The 19,065-nt window shown below is 35.4% G+C and overlaps 1 protein-coding gene across 1 annotated transcript; it reads right to left on the bottom strand.

Annotated features, from left to right (window-relative positions):
- Positions 1-765: 765 nt before the first annotated feature.
- On the bottom strand, positions 766-18,276 carry anxa11b (annexin A11b). The gene is made up of 15 exons (XM_084135068.1): positions 18,082-18,276; positions 13,601-13,907; positions 11,903-11,937; positions 11,625-11,783; positions 10,140-10,227; positions 9,935-10,029; positions 9,729-9,842; positions 7,847-7,937; positions 7,682-7,761; positions 6,425-6,481; positions 6,232-6,325; positions 4,800-4,895; positions 3,799-3,857; positions 3,487-3,609; positions 766-2,040 (listed from the first exon to the last, which is right to left on the bottom strand). Exons 2-15 carry the CDS (start codon positions 13,896-13,898, stop codon positions 1,981-1,983), a joined length of 1,449 nt encoding a protein of 482 aa, XP_083991194.1. The 5' UTR covers positions 13,899-13,907; positions 18,082-18,276; the 3' UTR covers positions 766-1,980.
- Between the last annotated feature and the right edge of the window lie 789 nt (positions 18,277-19,065).

Below are 19,065 nucleotides of genomic sequence, written 5' to 3'. Positions count from 1 at the left end.
CATCATCAATGATTCTTCCAAAACGTGTTTTTGTCTTACCCAGATTCACTATGGTAAGCCTATTATAGACTAAGTGTTTATTTTAAAGAGATGTCGGGGTGGTTTTCGCGGGAAATCGCGTGAGTCGTTCGCCCGTGAGTGTTTCATCATATCCGTAAACAGAGAAAAGTTGCTCCGGCTGCTTTGAAGCATGTCTGGTGTGGGAGTGACAGAGGTTAGTTGTCACATGAGATCGTCCTTGACTTCTTTGACTCTTTTCAAGGAAGTACCGTGTCTTTTAATAGATCCTTTCAATCTAAACTATCTCCTAAACCTAATAGTAAATGTTTTATGAGCAGTAGGAGAATCATATTCATCCGCAGAGACGAAGCACAACCAAACCAAAGTTCTTCCGCAAAATGCACACAGTTTTGTTTCTTTATCACCAGAGGGGTCACAGTGTGTTAAAGGTATACATTTAACATGAACTATGAAAAAATATTTCTTATTAAGAATGTATTAATCTTACTAAATATGAATTTCAACATTTACTAATATATTACTAAAAATCAAAAGTTGTATCTGTTAACATTAATGGACCTGAGCTAACATGAACAAACAATAAACAGTTGCATTTTTATTAATAACATAAAGGAAGATTAATAAATACTGTAACACATTTCTTATTGTTAGTCAGTGCATTAATTAATGGGACATTTTGCAAACTGTTACCCAAAACACAGCAATTAATCAATCCAAAGTAAGAAAAGTAAGGGGTAGCTGGAGTTCTTAGTCATTCATGAGGTGTTTTTATTAAACAGACACAAATGTTACTAGACAAGATTAGTTGGCTGAGTGAACACATTAAATCACAGGCTAGCAAATCCCTGAAAAAAGTGTAGTCTTCATGTTAATAAACAGTACAACACCAACAGGTTAGAATATCCTGTTAAACTAGTGATTATCAAGATGAAAGATTGGTCACTTTACTGCCATCTACTGCTGCAGCAAAACATATTCATGCTAAAAATAAAAACATGCGCTCACAAAACTGGTCATATTTCACCCCAAACTCATATAGTGGAAATACGAAATTATATATTGCATGAATAAAAAAATTAAGTCTATTTTAGAACCATAAATATGCATTACCATGTTGCAAAAATATTATTTTAAATTATTTAAATTGTAAAAGAAAATTCTAATTGTATGCTTTTTTTTTTATATGTGATGTTAGAATTTAATGTTTTTTTTATTACTATAAAACTGCAAAAAAAAATATTGTATTACAGTACTACAGAATAATGAGAATTACTACAAAAGTTTAGATGCGTTAGTCATGGAAATGTAGGGGGAAAACTGATAGGAAAAAAAATGTCATAATGCAAAAAGATCATAAAAAAAGTTTCTAAAATAGGCTTCACTTTTTTTGATGCAAAATTAATTTCTTGTTTTTAGGGTGAAATATGACACGTTTACGAGAGCTTCACTCATCGAGACCTTCATGATGATTGACAGTTATATTTTCGTCTGAGAACTCTTGCATAGAGATCATAAAGCTCACAATATAAAAACTATGGCATATATTTCAGCACTTCAAGGCATTTGAGATTTCAGTGATGATGTTCAGATTGTATTTTTGGTTTGCGAACGACAACCACAGGTTCTGATTCCCCTTTGGCATCAGTTACTGAAGACACTACATGTATATATTGATGCATCAACAGTTACAAAATATATATATTCTCTAGATATCATGCATAGTCTGATTAGATAGCAAAATAAAACAAATAATAAACTATATTATAATAATGATAATATCTCTAAGGCACAAATGAAATGCTATTTTGGCTGTGAACTTTATAAAGCTGCGAAGAGAGAGATTACTGTATTAGTTAACATGACACTACTATCTGACATATTAATATATATATGGGCAGGATTAATATGACAACGCCACATATCCAGTCCTCATCGTACGGTGTCTGTCGTCCCGGTTCTTCAGTCACTTCCTCCACACAGCTTCAGCAACAGTTTCTTATAATCTCCAGATGTGTCTCCCTGATAAAAAAATACTTCTGTTTATACCAGTGTGATATATTCATAATATTCTATTTCTAGCTACAGGACAAATAAACTCTTTAATTTGCTAATTAATTATACTTAAATATGATATGAATAATAAACGCCTCCTAAAATTAAATTACTACAATGTTTTTGAAAGAAGTATTTTATGGCTACATTTATTTGATAAAAAAAATTGTGAAATAATATTACAATTTAAAATAACTGTTTTCTATGTGAATATACAGTAAAGTGTAATTTATTCCTGTGATCAAAGCTGAATGTTCAGCATCATTACTCCAGTCTTCAGTGTCACATGATCCTTCAGAAATCAGTATAATATGATGATTTGATGCTCAAGAAACATTTATGATAATTGTCAAATTTTTGTGGAAACTGTTTAAAAGTTTAGAGTTAGTGAGATTTTATTTTATTTTTTAAATGAAAAATTAATCAAATGTTTCTTTTTTTTCTTTTTTAGATTAGTTAGAAAGAAATAATAGTTAGAAAGAAAGATTAGGTAGAAATAAAGAAAGAAAGAAAGAAAGAAAGAAAGAAAGAAAGAAAGAAAGAAAGAAAGAAAGAAAGAAAAAAAGAAAGAAAGAAAGAAAAAAAGATTAGTTAGAAAGAAAAAAAGATTAGTTAGAAAAAAGGAAAGAAAGAAAGAAAGAAAAAAAGCTTAGTTAGAAAGAAAAAAAGATTAGTTAGAAAAAAGGAAAGAAAGAAAGAAAAAAAGATTAGTTAGAAAGAAAGAAAGAAAAAGAAAGAAAGAAAGAAAAAGAAAGAAAGAAAGAAAGAAAGAAAGAAAAAAAGATTAGTTAGAAAGAAAAAAGATTAGTTAGAAAAAAGGAAAGAAAGAAAGAAAGACAAAAAGATTAGTTAGAAAGAAAGAAAAAAGAAATATTAGTTAGAAAGAAAGAAAGAAAAAGAAAGAAAACAAGAAATATTAGGTAGAAAGAAAGAAAGAAAGAAAGAAAGAAAGATTAGGTAGAAAGGTAGAAAGGTAGAAAGGTAGAAAGAAAGAAAGAAAGAAAGAAAGAAAGAAAGAAAGAAAGAAAGAAAGAAAGAAAGGGTAGAAAGAAAGAAAAATCTAATGTTTCTTGAGCATCAAATCATCATATTATACTGATTTCTGAAGGATCATGTGACACTGAAGACTGGAGTAATGATGCTGAAAATTCAGCTTTGATCACAGGAATAAATTACACTTTACTGTATATTCACATAGAAAACAGCTATTTTAAATTATAAAAAATATTTCACAATATTACTGTTTTTATTACTCAAATAAATGCAGGCTTGGTGCAGCAGGCTTTTACTTAAAACAATACAAAATTATTCTAAACTCTTGATCTGTAGTGTATGTACGTCTTATGAATAAAGCATAATTATAAGTGTAGTGTATTGTGTGTGTGTGTGTGTGTGTGTGTGTGTGAGACTTACAGAGATGGTTGTGTAGAGAGACTTCCCGAACTGACGCAGAAACTCCTGTCTGATGTCCAACATGTCCACCTCAGCGCGGGTCACCATGATGCGGATCAGAGTCCTGTCTTTAGTGCCCGCACCCTAAACCAAAGACAAATATCATCGTCATCATCATCGTCATCATCATCATGTATGCAGTGCCACTTTTCAAACAATAACCCAAAGAAAACATAAAAATAACCCACAAACAGCCACTTCCGAATGACCTCACATACATTATCATAGCAGAATATGCCTTTATATATGTATATTTATCAGCATGTTCTTCACCTGCATGGCCTTGTGGAGACGTTCAGCAAAATAGGCAGGAGTGTTTTTAATGCACTTCACTGAAACACAGCACAGATGGAGCATGATTATGAACTTAAACTAAACATGACTTCATATTCTACACAGAGGAATACTTTAAATATTATTAGTAATAACACATTTAATCAGTTACAGAGTATACAATTGATCATAAGCCTCCAATTTTACAATGTTTAGGAAGTTTTTAAAATCAAAACTTTAACACATGTACAGTATATGGTCAAATCTGGCTAAAAACATGCAAATAAAACAGAATCATTTTTGAAAAGGATATTAATACAAATCACGACACTTTTCCCAGCTGATTTATCACAGTCCAAAAAGACAATTGTTTTGTATTACAAGGTTTCCGAAATGTTGTTTAAATATGCAAATTAGGCATACTTGAATTAATTATGCACTCATTTGCATAATTCGCCAGAACACAAATCTGAACATTGGATAAAGCCAGGTTCAAAATTCTTGTTTCATTTTGTTGATGTATTAGAGTTCTAGTTTTCACAGAGGAGATCTTGGAAATCTCTTTTTATCACTCCATAAATCAGTAAATACGGACATATATGAACAAACTCCTCTGTAAAACCCTTCAGGATATAGACATGAATACAACTGTAAAGTTTGGTGAATGTAAAGCTGCTGAAGTGGAGATTTATGACTTTAAAGATAAGTATTGTTATTGAGATGTACAGACGCAAATGGTCAAAGTGCAGTAAAACCAGCACTAACACATTATAAAAAGACCAAAATCTCAAAATTGACCAGTGCATGAAAAACAATGGTTTTGCATTCGGAGTCATATTTGCATTACACATCATAATCTGCATCTTATTCAAAGCAAATGACTCAGTCTTGATCCTATTCCAGTGCTGTGATTGGCTGTTTCTTGCTGCTCCCTGCTTCATCTGGATCAGCCATTGGCCGATATGTTTTTTGCTCAGGACCAATCAGAGTTCAGAACTCACCGACCGCCACCATGCCGTCCTCCACGTTTCCAGACATCTCCCTGCAGATGCTCTTCTCGATGTCTCGGCCACACATCTGCTGGTACTCATGAAACACTGCGAGAGACACCAGGAACCAACGTTACTGTCAAACCTGCTGTAATGCATCACTACATCCACATCATCAGAGAATAATGCCTTCATATTCAGTCTGTTCCTCGTGCAAAGCATCATATGCACTGTAACAGAAGACTTCTAATGTCATAACTCAACTCGAACTTCACTTATAAAGCACTTACAAAACTACCAAGGCACAGAGAAAATTAAATACCACAGTAAAAACAACTAGCCAAAATTACAAAACCGTATTCAAACGGCCTTAATGTCAGCTTTAAAAACATAAATTTGAAGTCAAATGGATGATTGCTATGATCCTAAATGTATTTTAAGCTTGCAGACTGGGGGTTTAACTTTAGTGCGTCACAAAAAACAGCTTTGGAGTAATATGACTAGAGATGCACCGATATGAACATTTTGGCCGATACCTAGAATTCTTTATACTTGAAAGCCGATAACCGATATAAATTGGCCGATAAAGCTGAATCCAAATTTTATTTAATTTTTGAGAGCCTGATTACAAAAACAAAAGTTTCACCATTAAAAGCCACGTCCCAAACACACAATTATAATATTCTCTCATTATAATGTTATGTAGCCGATATTAAAGGAATAGTTCACTTTAAAATGAAAATTCTGTCATCATATACTCACCCTCATGTTGTTTCAAACCTGTATGAATTTCTTTATTCTGCTGAACAGAAAGGAAGATATTTAGAAGAATGTCAGTAACCAGGCAGTTTCTGGGTCCCATTGACTTCCATAGTAGGAAAAAAATATACTATGGAAGTCAATGAGACCCAGAAACTGCCTGGTTACTGATATTCTTCTAAATATCTTCCTTTGTGTTCAGCAGAAGAAAGAAATTCATACAGGTTTGAAACAACATGAGGGTGAGTATATGATGACAGAATTTTCATTTAAAAGTGAACTTCTCCTTTAACTGTTGCACTGAACTGTATTTTCCCTTTTTGAAGTGATTTCAATCATATTTCAAGCAACTCAAAACCATCATGTTGAACATCTGAAGCGTCTCAGCTGAAGGAAATAATACATTATTTATCGGCTTTAATATATCGGCCAAATTTTCTTATCAGGCCGATAGCGATAACATTAAAAATAAACGATAAAGATATGGTGGATGATATATCGTGCATCCCTAAATATGACTAAATGAGGGCAGAGTTTGTGCCAATGAAAAGCAAATAATGCAACTGTAAATAATTCACATCTGCAGAAGAGGATGTTTTCATAGTGTTCATCAATCTATTTCTAGATGACTGGTGTTGAACACACTGTCCTAGTTCAGGAACCGCAGTGGGCCGGTGGTTTTTACCTTGCCTGAGATGAGGTTTACTGCGAGCGCACAGAATCGCATTAAACTGAGACTCATCCGTGCCGACTTTATTCTCTCCTGCGGCGTACAGTTTCTGCAACACACAGAACATCCCACACACGTTCAGCAGCCCGAAATACACATGCACATTAAAACATCAATTTGTTTAAGCAAATCAAATCTTTTCTCCAACCTGAGCGTCCTGTTTAGCCAGAGAAACATCCACAGTCTCTCTCTCGTCTCGATTACCCTGAGAACAGATCATCAAAACTACTTCATCCACACAGCTGTGATTTCACTTCTGTTTTTGAAGGGAAACTGATATTTTGTGCTGATCTGAAGCAGTGTTGTTATTAACTAAGCATTATTGCAAATGTGTTTTTGGTACTTTGGCAAATTATGACACTTTAGTTTATGGTCCACTTCTGACTAATAACTAGTTGCTTATTATCATGCATATTGCTAGGATATTGGCTGTGTATTAGTACTTATAAAGCACATATTAATGCCTTATTCTGCATGATCATATTCTACAGGTGAAACTCGAAAAATTTAGAATATCGTGCAAAAGTTATAATTTTGATGATTATGGCTTACAGTTTATGAAAAGCCCAAATTCAAAATCTCAGAAAATTAGAATATTACATGAAATAAAAAAAATAAAAAAAGGATTTTAAATACAGAAATGTCGGCCCTCTGAAAAGTATAATGATATGTATATAGTTATATATAGTAAATATATTAGTTTCACCTTTTAATTTGAATTACTGAAATACACAAACTTTTGCACGATATTCTAATTTTTCAAGTTTCATCTGTACATCCCTTAATCCAGCCAATACCTAAACTTAACAACTACCTTACTAACTATTAATAAGCTGTAATTAGAGTTTATTGAGGAAAAAGTCGTAGTTAATAGTCAGAATTGGACCCTAAACTAAAGTGTTACCAAAATATATTAGATTAAAATCTTAAAATTTAAAAATTTAAATGAAAATAAGAAATGTTGCCTTGGTAAGTTTAAATAATACTCAAATAAATATAAATTACATATAATTAAAAATATAATATAATATAATAAAAGCACATAATAACATTACAATAACTTTAGCTAAAATTAAAATTAAAAATTATTATATAATTCAATATTACTAAAAATGCTATAATGGTGTATATAAATAATATGAAAAGAGAAAATGTTTTATGAACCACATTTAGAGAAATATATATTGCTTTCTAGTTTCCCTGCTTAATAAATAAAATAAACTACATTTTCACAAATATGGATGTATAGATGGATAGATGGATGGATGGATGGATGGATGGATGGATGGATGGATGGATGGATGGATGGATGGATGGATGGATGGATGGATGGATGGATGGATGGATGCACTAATATGCATCTGTAATATGAATGAAATATAAAAGGCCAGATGATCTCCTGTACCTGAGAGAGAGAGATGAGCAGACGCCGGAAGTGTCCTGACGTGTCGCTGCTGATGGCATCCTCCAGAGATTTACCGTAATCTAAACAACAAACACTGATCTGTAGGAGTTCGTCACACACACACACACACACACACACACACACGCGCGCTGGAGAGCGACTCACCTGCCTTATACACCCTCGTGATCTCCTTGATTTCAGCATTACTCCGAGAGGACAGAATCTCGATGAGACAGGCCTCGTCGGTTCCTGCACCCTGAAAACACGGAGAACAATCATCATCATCATCATCATCATCATCATCATCACAGCATTTCCTGGAACATGAGCATCATCTGAACTCTGCTGCGGCTTATTTGAACCTTTCTGAACACAGATCTGTAGGAAAATGGTTGTAATACAGATTCTAAAACGCTCAGAATATTATTGCAAAAGGGGGAAAAAATTAAAGTGTAAAAAAGTTGCAACTAAACTAAAAAAAAATTATTCTATACAAAATAATTTGGACTCTCTAATTGATAGAAAATCTGAGCCATATGTCTATCCAAGTTGTCTTCCAAATCTGCAAAGTTTTAAATATCAAAGTACATTAGTTATAAAAAGGAATCGATTCTGAACTGAAACGAGTTGTCAGTAATTCCAGTCTCACTTCCTGCTGAAGGTTTGTAACTCATTTGCATAAGCCTGTGGTCTTGATTGGCTGAACAGCGTCTCTTAGCCCCACCCTCAAACACTGTAGTGTATCTGAGACTGGAAGAGTTTGGTTCGTGTTGTTCATGTGGAGAAGACGCTGTTTTCTGAGATTGATACGGTAAAACCCACGCCATCGTCACTGTTCATTTCACTGTATCAAGAGCTGAGATTCAGATATGATAATGAGCGCTTCGATTCTGACCAATCACAGCAGAGCAGCATTCAGAGAGGCGGGGTTTAGAGAGACTGAATCTGCAGATGAAGCGTTTCAGACACTGAGAGGAAAGAGCTGACGCTGCAATGATTATTATGAGAAATGAAAGTGAGTGCATGTAAACGTTGTTGTTGGAGATTCTAAAACTACATTAGAAGTTTCCGAATTATATGTGATGTGGGGAAAAGGGAAGCGTGCCAAGTGACACACGCTTGGCAAAGTTAACAGGAGGATTTGTTGTGGATTGAGCGGAACTTATAATGTTTGTAAACGTTTTGTTTTATTTACCTGTTTTTTTTTTTATACAATAAAAATGTGACAAACAAATGCGACTTTTTTTTCTTTTATTTTTTTTGACTTGGTCCGACGTATTTTCTGGAAAATACGGTTCTTCCTGATAACCACAGCTGGGAAACAAGAAGTGTTTTTATTGGCTGAAATCCTTGTGTTTATCAGCGAGTTTTAAAACATGCAATCAACAGGTTTCTTTCATTTGTTCCACAGTGAGGGATGATAATAATCACAGACAGAGAGTCTGGCAGGATTTCTGCTCTCTACTCTGTAATTACCTGCCCGTGTTTCATTAATGAGCTCTGTGTAACACAAGCACCAGCATGAGATCTGTGCTGTAACCAAGCGTAAGCATGCTAGACTGGGTGAGTGTGTTAGCATGTTTCCCTGCAAACTATAATGGGATAAAGCGCTGTTAGCATTACATGAGGACGTTCCACTCGGATCCTCACAAGGATTTGAAACAGACATTTAAAATCATGAAATCAATTCTTAATTTTAATGGAATATTGCAGTATTTATTATAGATGATTAATCGGTGCACATCATTATTGTTTTAAATCCATGTCGCTCGTAATCTTGAATCAGATTAACTTAACCTTGATGTGGGCGGGGCAACCTGTCACTCACATGAGATCCACCAATAGCAAACCACAACCATCCAATCAATTCCCCACGAAATCAAAATCAAGCCCCGCCCACATTTGTTCTTATTCCAGAAGCTATTTCGTATATACGCCACAATAGGAGAGAATACCATACTACTTTAAATATCGTAGCAAAATATCTAGTATCTCAATGGATTTGGACACATTTTCCTGGAAAATCAAGGGAAAAATAAAACCTCACCGCAATGGCCAGCTTCATTTCATAGGCATCGAGTTGTGCCGGAGACTTCAGCATGTTCAGCACCAGATCTTCAAAGTTTCCCGTCAGCTCTGACTTCAGGTCCTTCACCAGATCCTGGAAAACGTCATAAGAATGCAAAGTTACACGCAAGAAACCACAATGGCAGATCTTCCACATGAATCTGATGCTTTGTTCCTCATGTTCACCTTGCCGTAGGTGGTTTTGTACGCCGCCAACAGCGGCACACGCTGCTTGATGGTTCGACTGCCAAGAAGCTCGATGATGGCGTTCTCATCGGTTCCTGTGAGCAAAACAGATTCAGTCACTATCAGGACTCGGGATTTAAAGATGTGACTGTATGCAAACATTTCTGTGCTTCAAATTAATCAAAGTCAATCCATTTCTTCTCACCGAAACCCTTCATGGCTTTCCGTAACACCTCGACATCTTTGAGAGGGTCGGCGCCAGGGAAGTCCTTCATGGACCCACGATATCCCTTCTGAACACATACATCACAGGAAACAGTTCAAATCAGTTACACTTAAGAATGTAACAATTTAAAAATTGTAACATTCTTAAATCTGGAAATGGCATATCTGTATATGCATAGTTCTGTCTATTGTGTATTTTCTATATTTGTATTACTGTATCGTATTATATTTAATTTTAATGCCTATTTTTTATTAATGTGTTATATTCCTATTTATAGCTTTTATCCCATGCATGTCTATTTTCTGCACTGGAAGCTCATGTCACCAACACAAATTCCTTGATTCTGAAAAGATTACTTTTTTAACGATTAAAAAAATAACAAAATATTCCAATTTAAATAAATATTCGACCTTGTTTTCATGTAGTGAAATAAATACACATAATATATACACTGTATATACACACACACACACACACACACACAACCGTTCAAAAGTTTGGGGTCAGGTTTTTCTTTTAAAGAAATTAATACTTTTATTCAGCAAGGATGCATTACATAGACAAAGTGACAGTAAAGACAATTATAATATTACAAAAGATTCTTTATTTCAATGCTGTTCTTTTGAACTTTATATCCTTCAAAGAATCCTGAAAAAACAAATTTATGATGGTTTGCACAAAAATATGAAGCAGCACAACTGATTTCAACATTGATAATTAACAAATGTTTCTTGAGCATCAAATCATCATATAATGATTTCTGAAGGATCATGTGACACTGAAGACTGGAGTAATGATGCTGAAAGTTCAGCTTTGATCACAGGAATAAATTACACTTTACTATATATTCACATAGAAAACAGATGCTTTGAATTGTAATGATATTTTACAATTTGAACTGTATTTTCGATTAAAAAAAATGCAGCCGGTGAGCAGAAGAGCTTTTCACAAACATTTAAAAAAAATCTTACCGACATCAAACTTTTGAACGGTATGCAAATTAACATTATTTTATATTCATTTTCACACAAAATATGTCATATTATGGAAGTAAACGTATAGTGAAAGCTATTTCGCATTTACTTTTAACTAAAGACTGTAAAAAAAAAAAAGAACATTGCGTGTCCAATTTCCTGTTTCAATGGCGAGTTACTAAACCATGGAGGGCAAGTATTGTTACTTCAGTTTCCTGGGTTTTTTTTGTGTGTGTGTGTGTGTGTGTGTGTGTCTTTCTTGTGGAAATTAGCTGTGAAACTAGGCACATTCAGAGAAATTTATTTTTAATGTCAGGGTTTTTTACACTTTATATACTGTTTATACATTTTCTTGACAATTTGTTCCTGGATTTTCATTGTGACAAAGCAATTCTAGATGATGAAACTGTGATTGTGGGAATCGTGAAAATCTAAACCGAACATGAAGCGTACAAGCTTATATTGGCGGATAAAGCGGGCAGTCTCTCACATTGACAGCAGGACCGGCCGGTGGTGTTGGTCCCGCAGGAACGCCGCCTCCGTACCCGGGCATTGACGGGTTTGGCGCCGGGGCACCTGGGTAACCTGGCATGGGCTGCTGTCCTGGCGCGGGCATCCCGGGGTAACCCTGAGGCATTCCTCCTCCAGGCTATAAGATCATGCACATGATTAGTTTCATCAAGTTCAGTACTTCTGTAATGCATTTAAAAAACACACAATATAACTGATCATGCACAATAAAAGAGGCAGAAATAAAGGGATGCTTACAGCTCCAAACCCAGGTTGGCCGCCCCATCCTCCTGCTGACAACATAAATAACAACTATGACACAATGTCAATCACAGGACAGATTCAGATTGTTTTATTTAGTGCCATATCAGCATTCAAAGCTATTTTCATGGCAGTAAATTCAATTACAAAAATACAAATATCATATAAATACAATAAAAACCAAACAAACAAAAACAGCAAGTCATATTATACAAGATTTTTTTAAATGAACATATCAATCACAGGACAACAAACACATGAAAGTCAAAACACAAAGAATCATGCAGCTACAGATGTTTTTACAAAAGATGCATAATGCATGAAAAGCAGAAATGGATTCATCTGAAATGCATCTTGTATGGCCTTATGAAATCAATTCCACCTCCCCAAATATTTAAAAATATAAACCGTTTTAATGGATTCATTAAATGTAAATAATCCAAAAGAATGTCTAAGCAAATTAATTCACAAAACTTTAATAATTTAAACACTTTCAACTCCAATATTATTTTTTATCAGCATAAAAACAGATTCATTGTCAAATTAGATAGATAGAACAATAGATAGAACAATAGATAGAACAATAGATAGATAGATAGATAGATAGATAGATAGATAGATAGATAGATAGATAGATAGATATTGCATATTCATATTCAAACACTTTCCCCTCCACTATTGATTTGTATCAGCATGAACATTCATCATCGTCAAATCAGAACGATGTCTTATTTTTAATTGCCAGTCCATTTCATAAGTGCTCAGTTTTTCAGACGCTATGGTCAGTTGCCCACAAATGACATTAGAGCCTCCAGAAGAACACACAGTACAACAGACACTAGTCTCTGCTAGGGCTGACGATTAATCGCAATTTACATGTAATCGCACTTAAACCGATTTGGCTTATCGCGATTTTTAAATCGCAAAGGCTGTGTAAGAAGCCACATCACCTCACCGAAGCAGGAGCTCAACCGTCACTATGAAGTGAGTTTGGAGTAAAAGCATGTTATTAAATGTTGTCTTCTGTTGGACAAGAGGTTCATAAATGCTTCATGTTTGGTTAGGGTTAGACGCGTGTTATATTTGACGCGTGTTGCTTTGACGCGTGTTGCTTTTTCAAATGCACGTTATAAGCGACTCAAACTCAGTGCTTTCAGATGAAGCAGCGTTTACTGAGCCGTACGTCACTGACAAGCTGCACATAAAAAATTATTATAATAATCGCAGCCTTTGCGATTTCAAAATCGCGATAAGCCAACTCGATTTAAGTACGATTTTATATAAATTGCGATTAATCGTGCAGCCCTAGTCTCTGCATACACAAACACCCACAATGCTTCAGCATGCCGAGCTCAGGGCGTTTTCACACGTCATCGCAAACATGCACAGCGCACGATAGAAAACAGAACGCGGGTCAATATATTGTGTTTTATATTAATTTGGTGCCATCATGCGCACCCGAGTCCGTGTTGCTTTCACATTCACGTGAACCGTGGCACGGTTCGAGTGCAACCGAACTCAGAGTCTCGGGTTCGGGACCCCAGTGCGCACCCGGGTCCACATGACAGCGTTCACATTAGCAATGTTTCATGCAAACCGTGCCCCGTTCCGAACTAAACTGCCAGTGTGAAAGCACCCTTAGATGCATACTCTCAAGAAATCGTGTATTCTTTAGCACCGAGTAGCCGGACTCACCTGCGGGGGGCATGTTGGGGTAGGTCCCGGGTTGGGCGGCCGGGTAACCTCCAGCCTGTGGTGGGAACCCTCCTCCCGGGGCAGCTGGGTATCCACCGGCGGCCTGGGGGGGGTATCCACCGGCCTGGGGGGGGTATCCAGCTCCGGGGGGGTATCCGGCTCCGGGCTGAGGCTGATAGTATCCCGCCTGGGGAGGATAGGCTCCAGGTTGGGGGGGGTATCCAGCCGGGGCCTGTTGATACGGGCCGGAGCCGGGGGGGTAGTTTCCACCTGCGGGAGGATATCCGGGGTAACTCATCTCTGACACCTGGAGAACATTTACATGGTTATTTTAAAGTCACAGTCACATGCAAAAGCAGAACAGATTCAGTAACATGAAGTCTTCGCCAGAGCAATTCTGAGGCCCGTTTCAAAGAAATAGTCACATTCACGGACAAAGCAGAAGTTACTGATAATGAAACTGAATTGTTGTATAAAATCAATTTACATGCACGTTCCTAACCCGATTATGCTTAACCCAGCAAACACAGAACGTTGGCACAACGTACCCAACCTTCTAACAACGTTTTAAAAACATGGCCTAAAGGTTGCGGAAGTGCAATTTGATTACCAGTTTTAATAAAGTTGAATTAACATAATTTTCTGTCATTTTTCTCTTTCAAAGTGTACACTTGCAGGTGTTGATTATAATTAATTTACTGTTAGGCCCATTAAATAATACTAAGGATAAACAATATTTTAAAAGTATATAATTATCTAATGACGAATTAAAAAATTTACCTCAAGACATAACATGCTAAATGGGGGATATCTATATCTAGCATAAAAAATAAATTGTCAGAACGTCACGTCTTACAATTAGACAGCGACTTTGCCATAGTAGAAATACAACGTAAATGTTTGCTGGGAATAAGCCGACAATGCATGTGATTTTGTAAACGCGTTAACATGTTTTCCTTTATCGGAGTAATAAACAGCTTAAACATAAACTGATCGTCATAGCTAGATTTTTGCCCCTTAGCACCCCGATTTCACCCATCATGTGAACGCATTAACCTGTGTTCTTTGAGCTTACTGAAGTGCGCATGCGTGAGAAGTGACAGGAACACCTCACATCCAGACAGAGCGAGGAAATATATCACAAACTCAGACTCTTTCTTGACACAAGAAATTATAAAAATGTGTTTCATCTCGTGCAGAAGTGCCACAGTCAAAATACTGCATCTGTAGGCTATATACCGAGAGGATAATATGCGAGTTTGTAAGTTTCCAGCTGACATGTTGGAAAACTATTCCGTTTTTAATGCTTTATTATTAATTATTACGTGTTGACTTCACTACTAGGAAAACCGGATTTATTACTAGTCTTGTAAACGCGCTTTAGGCTACTTATTGCCGGGCTTTTGGCATTGCATATAAACCGGGACAACGGGTTATTTCAATAAACTCATTTTTGTGAGTTATCAGTGTATTGGTGTGCATGGGGGGGGGGGGGGGGCACTTTTGCTCGTGTGATAGCCTATTGCATATAAATATTAAAAACAAGAACTTATACAGAGAATTTTTTCTTGGTTTTTGGAAGCATTTTTATTAATTTCGGTAGCATTTTTGCTCCAAGCCTACGTTAATTTCCGCCCTTGGTGTGTGCGTGTGTGTGTGTGTGTGTGAGAGTGCGTGTGTGAGTGATGGTGGGGGAAGGGCCGCTTTTGTTAAACGATTGAAGCGAAGCAAAGCCTGCTGGTCTTCACCAACAAAAGCAGACCACTGTCATTCTGGTGAACATATCAATCATCTGCAGCAACTCAAATGTGATAAATGATGTTGATAAAACATCATCAGAGGACAATTAACCACAAAACCTCAAATGATTGCAGTTCAGCGCTCTACTGTATTTCAGTATATCAAAGTCATTTCATGCTATCTTGATTGCAACGCACTTATCTGTGAAATAAATAAAGCCTGCTTGAGGCATGAACATGATTCAGCAGTTCAGATGTGATTCTACTGTACGCGTGTCTCGCTTCATCTTACTCCTAAAATCCTAGAGTCCAGAACAATCATCTTTCTTTAATTCACTCACTTTGGTTGACCTCAAAAAAATCTTCTGTACTATAGATGGATAGATGACTGACTAGATAGATAGATAGATAGATAGATAGATAGATAGATAGATAACCCTGTAAAGAAATATAAATATATTTAGATATTTAGAACTTATTTTTTATCCCTAATTGCCGGTTTTGTTTGTTTACAACTGACCGCACTATATTCCTCCTTTTATTCCTCCTTAAAATTACATTTGTAAAAAAAAAAAAAAACTATTATTCTGTTACAAAATTACATGTTATTGCTAGAGCTCCTCCTGCCCAATTTTAGGGAAAAATCAGGTCCACCGGAGACGTCCAGCCGAATTAGCACCACAGACACAGTGTAAGAGTAAAACTATATGCAAAATAAGATACACCGGTGTTTTGCCAGATGAGAAGTTTATTCTATGCATCATCTTTTTACTACTTGAATTCATTTTACTCAAATTAATTTTATAACTGTATCATTTATCTCTTTTAATTCCTTTTATAACCGTTTTAATTTCCCTTGCTTTTATTTTGTGCTTATTTTCCATGCAAAGCACTTTGAATTGCCATAGTGAATGAAATGTGCTATATAAATAAACTTGCCTTGCCTTACAAAGAAACTGTTTTTATTTATTAATACACTGAATTGCACTAAATATTTAAAAACTCTTATATATATCAATGGTCTACGTTCCTATGAATTTCTTTTTAATGACAATTCCCAGAGCCGGGGCCGCCCTGTCTGTGTTCAACATTTCAACACACAACTCCTGGATCAGAAACCTTTAGAGACTGTGAGGAGTGAATATTGCATCATTGCAATCCAACGCGGATGAGTGTGATCCCACTGAGCAAACAAGTCTCCGTGTGGAGCGGCAGGTTTATCAGGTGTGCTCTGCTAATGTAGGCTATAGGTTGACAGAAGAATAAATGAGTTTAAGTTACAAAGTTGGTTTTTAGAAGAATTTCAAGTATTTCTGCATGAATTTGATCAAAGATAAAAGTAGATCTTAGAGCAAACGAAATTGTCATTTTGACCACCCCTCTATAAATAAGAGGATTACTCAAATATTCATCCATGACATTTAATATTTTGGTTTTCATCACGATTTGTCTTTCTTCAAAAAAAAAAAAAAAATGAAAAAAAAAAAAAAAGAGCCAGGGAAGTTTCTGAAATTTGGTTGATTTAACACTGAATGACCCAGAGCTTTGATCATAAAACTAAGCATTTAAATATCATCTTAGTAAGACGTATTATTGAGTGACAACTGATATGTATATGCATTTTATGTCAGTCTCTGCTATACTGTTACACTCTCAGAAAAAAAGAGGTACAAAAGCAGTCAACCGGGCGATAACTTTTTAAAAGGTACACTTTTGTTCCTTTTAATATGCACACAAAAGTGAACCTGGAACTGTCCCAGGGAAAGCTTTTGTACCTCTTTTTCTGAGAGAATATAAGGATCTCTTTGATTACAAGCATCAGAATTTCATCTTATGTTTTGTCCATATACATATCAGCATCTGCGCCGAAATGCTTAATTTTACTCAGTTTGAGTCTGAATAAAATTATTCCACAAGCTCAAAATTCTCACCATATCATACTCACAATATATACCTTTCTATAATTAAATCTTTTTAAGTAACAACTTTTACATTCATTTGCAATTTTTAGATTACACTTACAAATCTAGTAGAAACACTTCAGAACTGCATAGCTAGAAACACATTAGGAATTTCAACTAATTGTTTAGGATACACTTTTAAAAATCCCCTTATTTTTCCTTTTTTAAGGGCCAGAAAACACATAATGTTTAGTATTTGTTTAATATGGTTGTTTTTTTATCTGGTTCTAGGACTTGGACATTTATGCACAGGTTAATTGTTAAGGGTTCACTAACTTTCTGTCTGCATGCTATATAGTAACCAGTGGTTTAATTCTGCGTTAAAGCCAGTGAACAGTGGTTATCCTGCTTTTAGTAATGCAGCTTTTCTCTTACACATCTCATGTCTGAACTTGTACTGATTAACTCTCAGTACGACAATCGCCACTACGCACACTACACACACTACACTACACTACACACACGGTTTGACCATTCAGCATCGCTCTCTGCCTAATGAAAAAAAAAAATGGCAGCCAAATATTTCAGATTTCACGACAACACACCCTGAAAAAATCGGAAACAACACACATTTTAATCTACAAACACTTAGAACATTCGACAGAGTTTTCGATGACAAACATCTGACGGACATTTTAACGCGGATTAATGCGGAATGGTTACATTGTATCACGCGCGTTCTGTAAACACACGCGAGTCACAGTGAAACCCGAACAAACGCGCCAAACACTCGATACATTGTTGTTTTAACGTAGAAAACGATTGTAAAGGCAACACTTACTTGGATGTGTGATGTGATGTGAGGAATGGATCTCGTGAGTTTGGACAGAATGAGGAAGTGAGGGAGGGCGTCAGTCTGTCACAGTGGGTGTGACTCGATCCTGTCCACACACAAACAAAACACAGGCCTATCCCTGTTCTCAAGCATATATGACCCCTATCCTATATATACATGCTCTTCTTCTAAAGTAAATCCAAGAGGCGTGTGTCTTGAATAATGATTTTGTTTGGGTTGTTACCAGGATGTTGCTATAAATATTCTAAATGCATTTTTTTTTTTTTTTTTTACTACTTATATATAATTAACTATTTTACTATCCCTATTTGTTTTTAGTTTTTAATTACCAAGTAAACTAATACTTACTACTTTTAGTATAACTATCCAAATAGTGACAAGTAACTTCCAGTCTAATAAATTGCAAATATATAATATAATATAATATAATATAATATGATAATTCAATATCATGTAATATAATATAATTAGTGCTGTGAAATCGATTAATCGCATCTAACATAAAAGTTTTTGTTAATATGATATATGTGTGTATATAGATAGATACAGATTAATATGATGTGTGTGTGTGTGTGTGTGTGTGTGTGTGTGTGTGTGTGTGAATATATATATATGGGTGTGTGTACACATATACATTATATATATATATATATCACTTTTATGTTTATGCGATTAATCGATTTGACAGCACTAAACAAATATTATATATATATAATATAATACAAAATGTCAGATATTCTGAAGGCTTCTTGCACTGAAGGACATCCATTACAAATGTATTATGATTTTACAGTAGTATCTATGGTGTTTTGCTGGAAGCTATGGTTACCAAGGTATAGTTTTTTTTAAAGGATTTAGACATCTGAATGTATTATAGCCTAATATCTGTTCAGCTTATGTAGATCTTTATTAGAGTTTAATGAGTGCAAAGGTTTGTGTGTCAGATGTAAAGCAACAGAGAAAAGCCTC

This window comes from Abramis brama (assembly GCF_963993115.1).
Source record: "Abramis brama genome assembly, chromosome: 14".
In the NCBI taxonomy this organism is placed as follows: Eukaryota; Metazoa; Chordata; class Actinopteri; order Cypriniformes; family Leuciscidae; genus Abramis; species Abramis brama.
The sequence above is the reverse complement of the archived record's forward strand: the minus strand, read 5'-3'. Positions and strand labels throughout refer to the sequence as shown.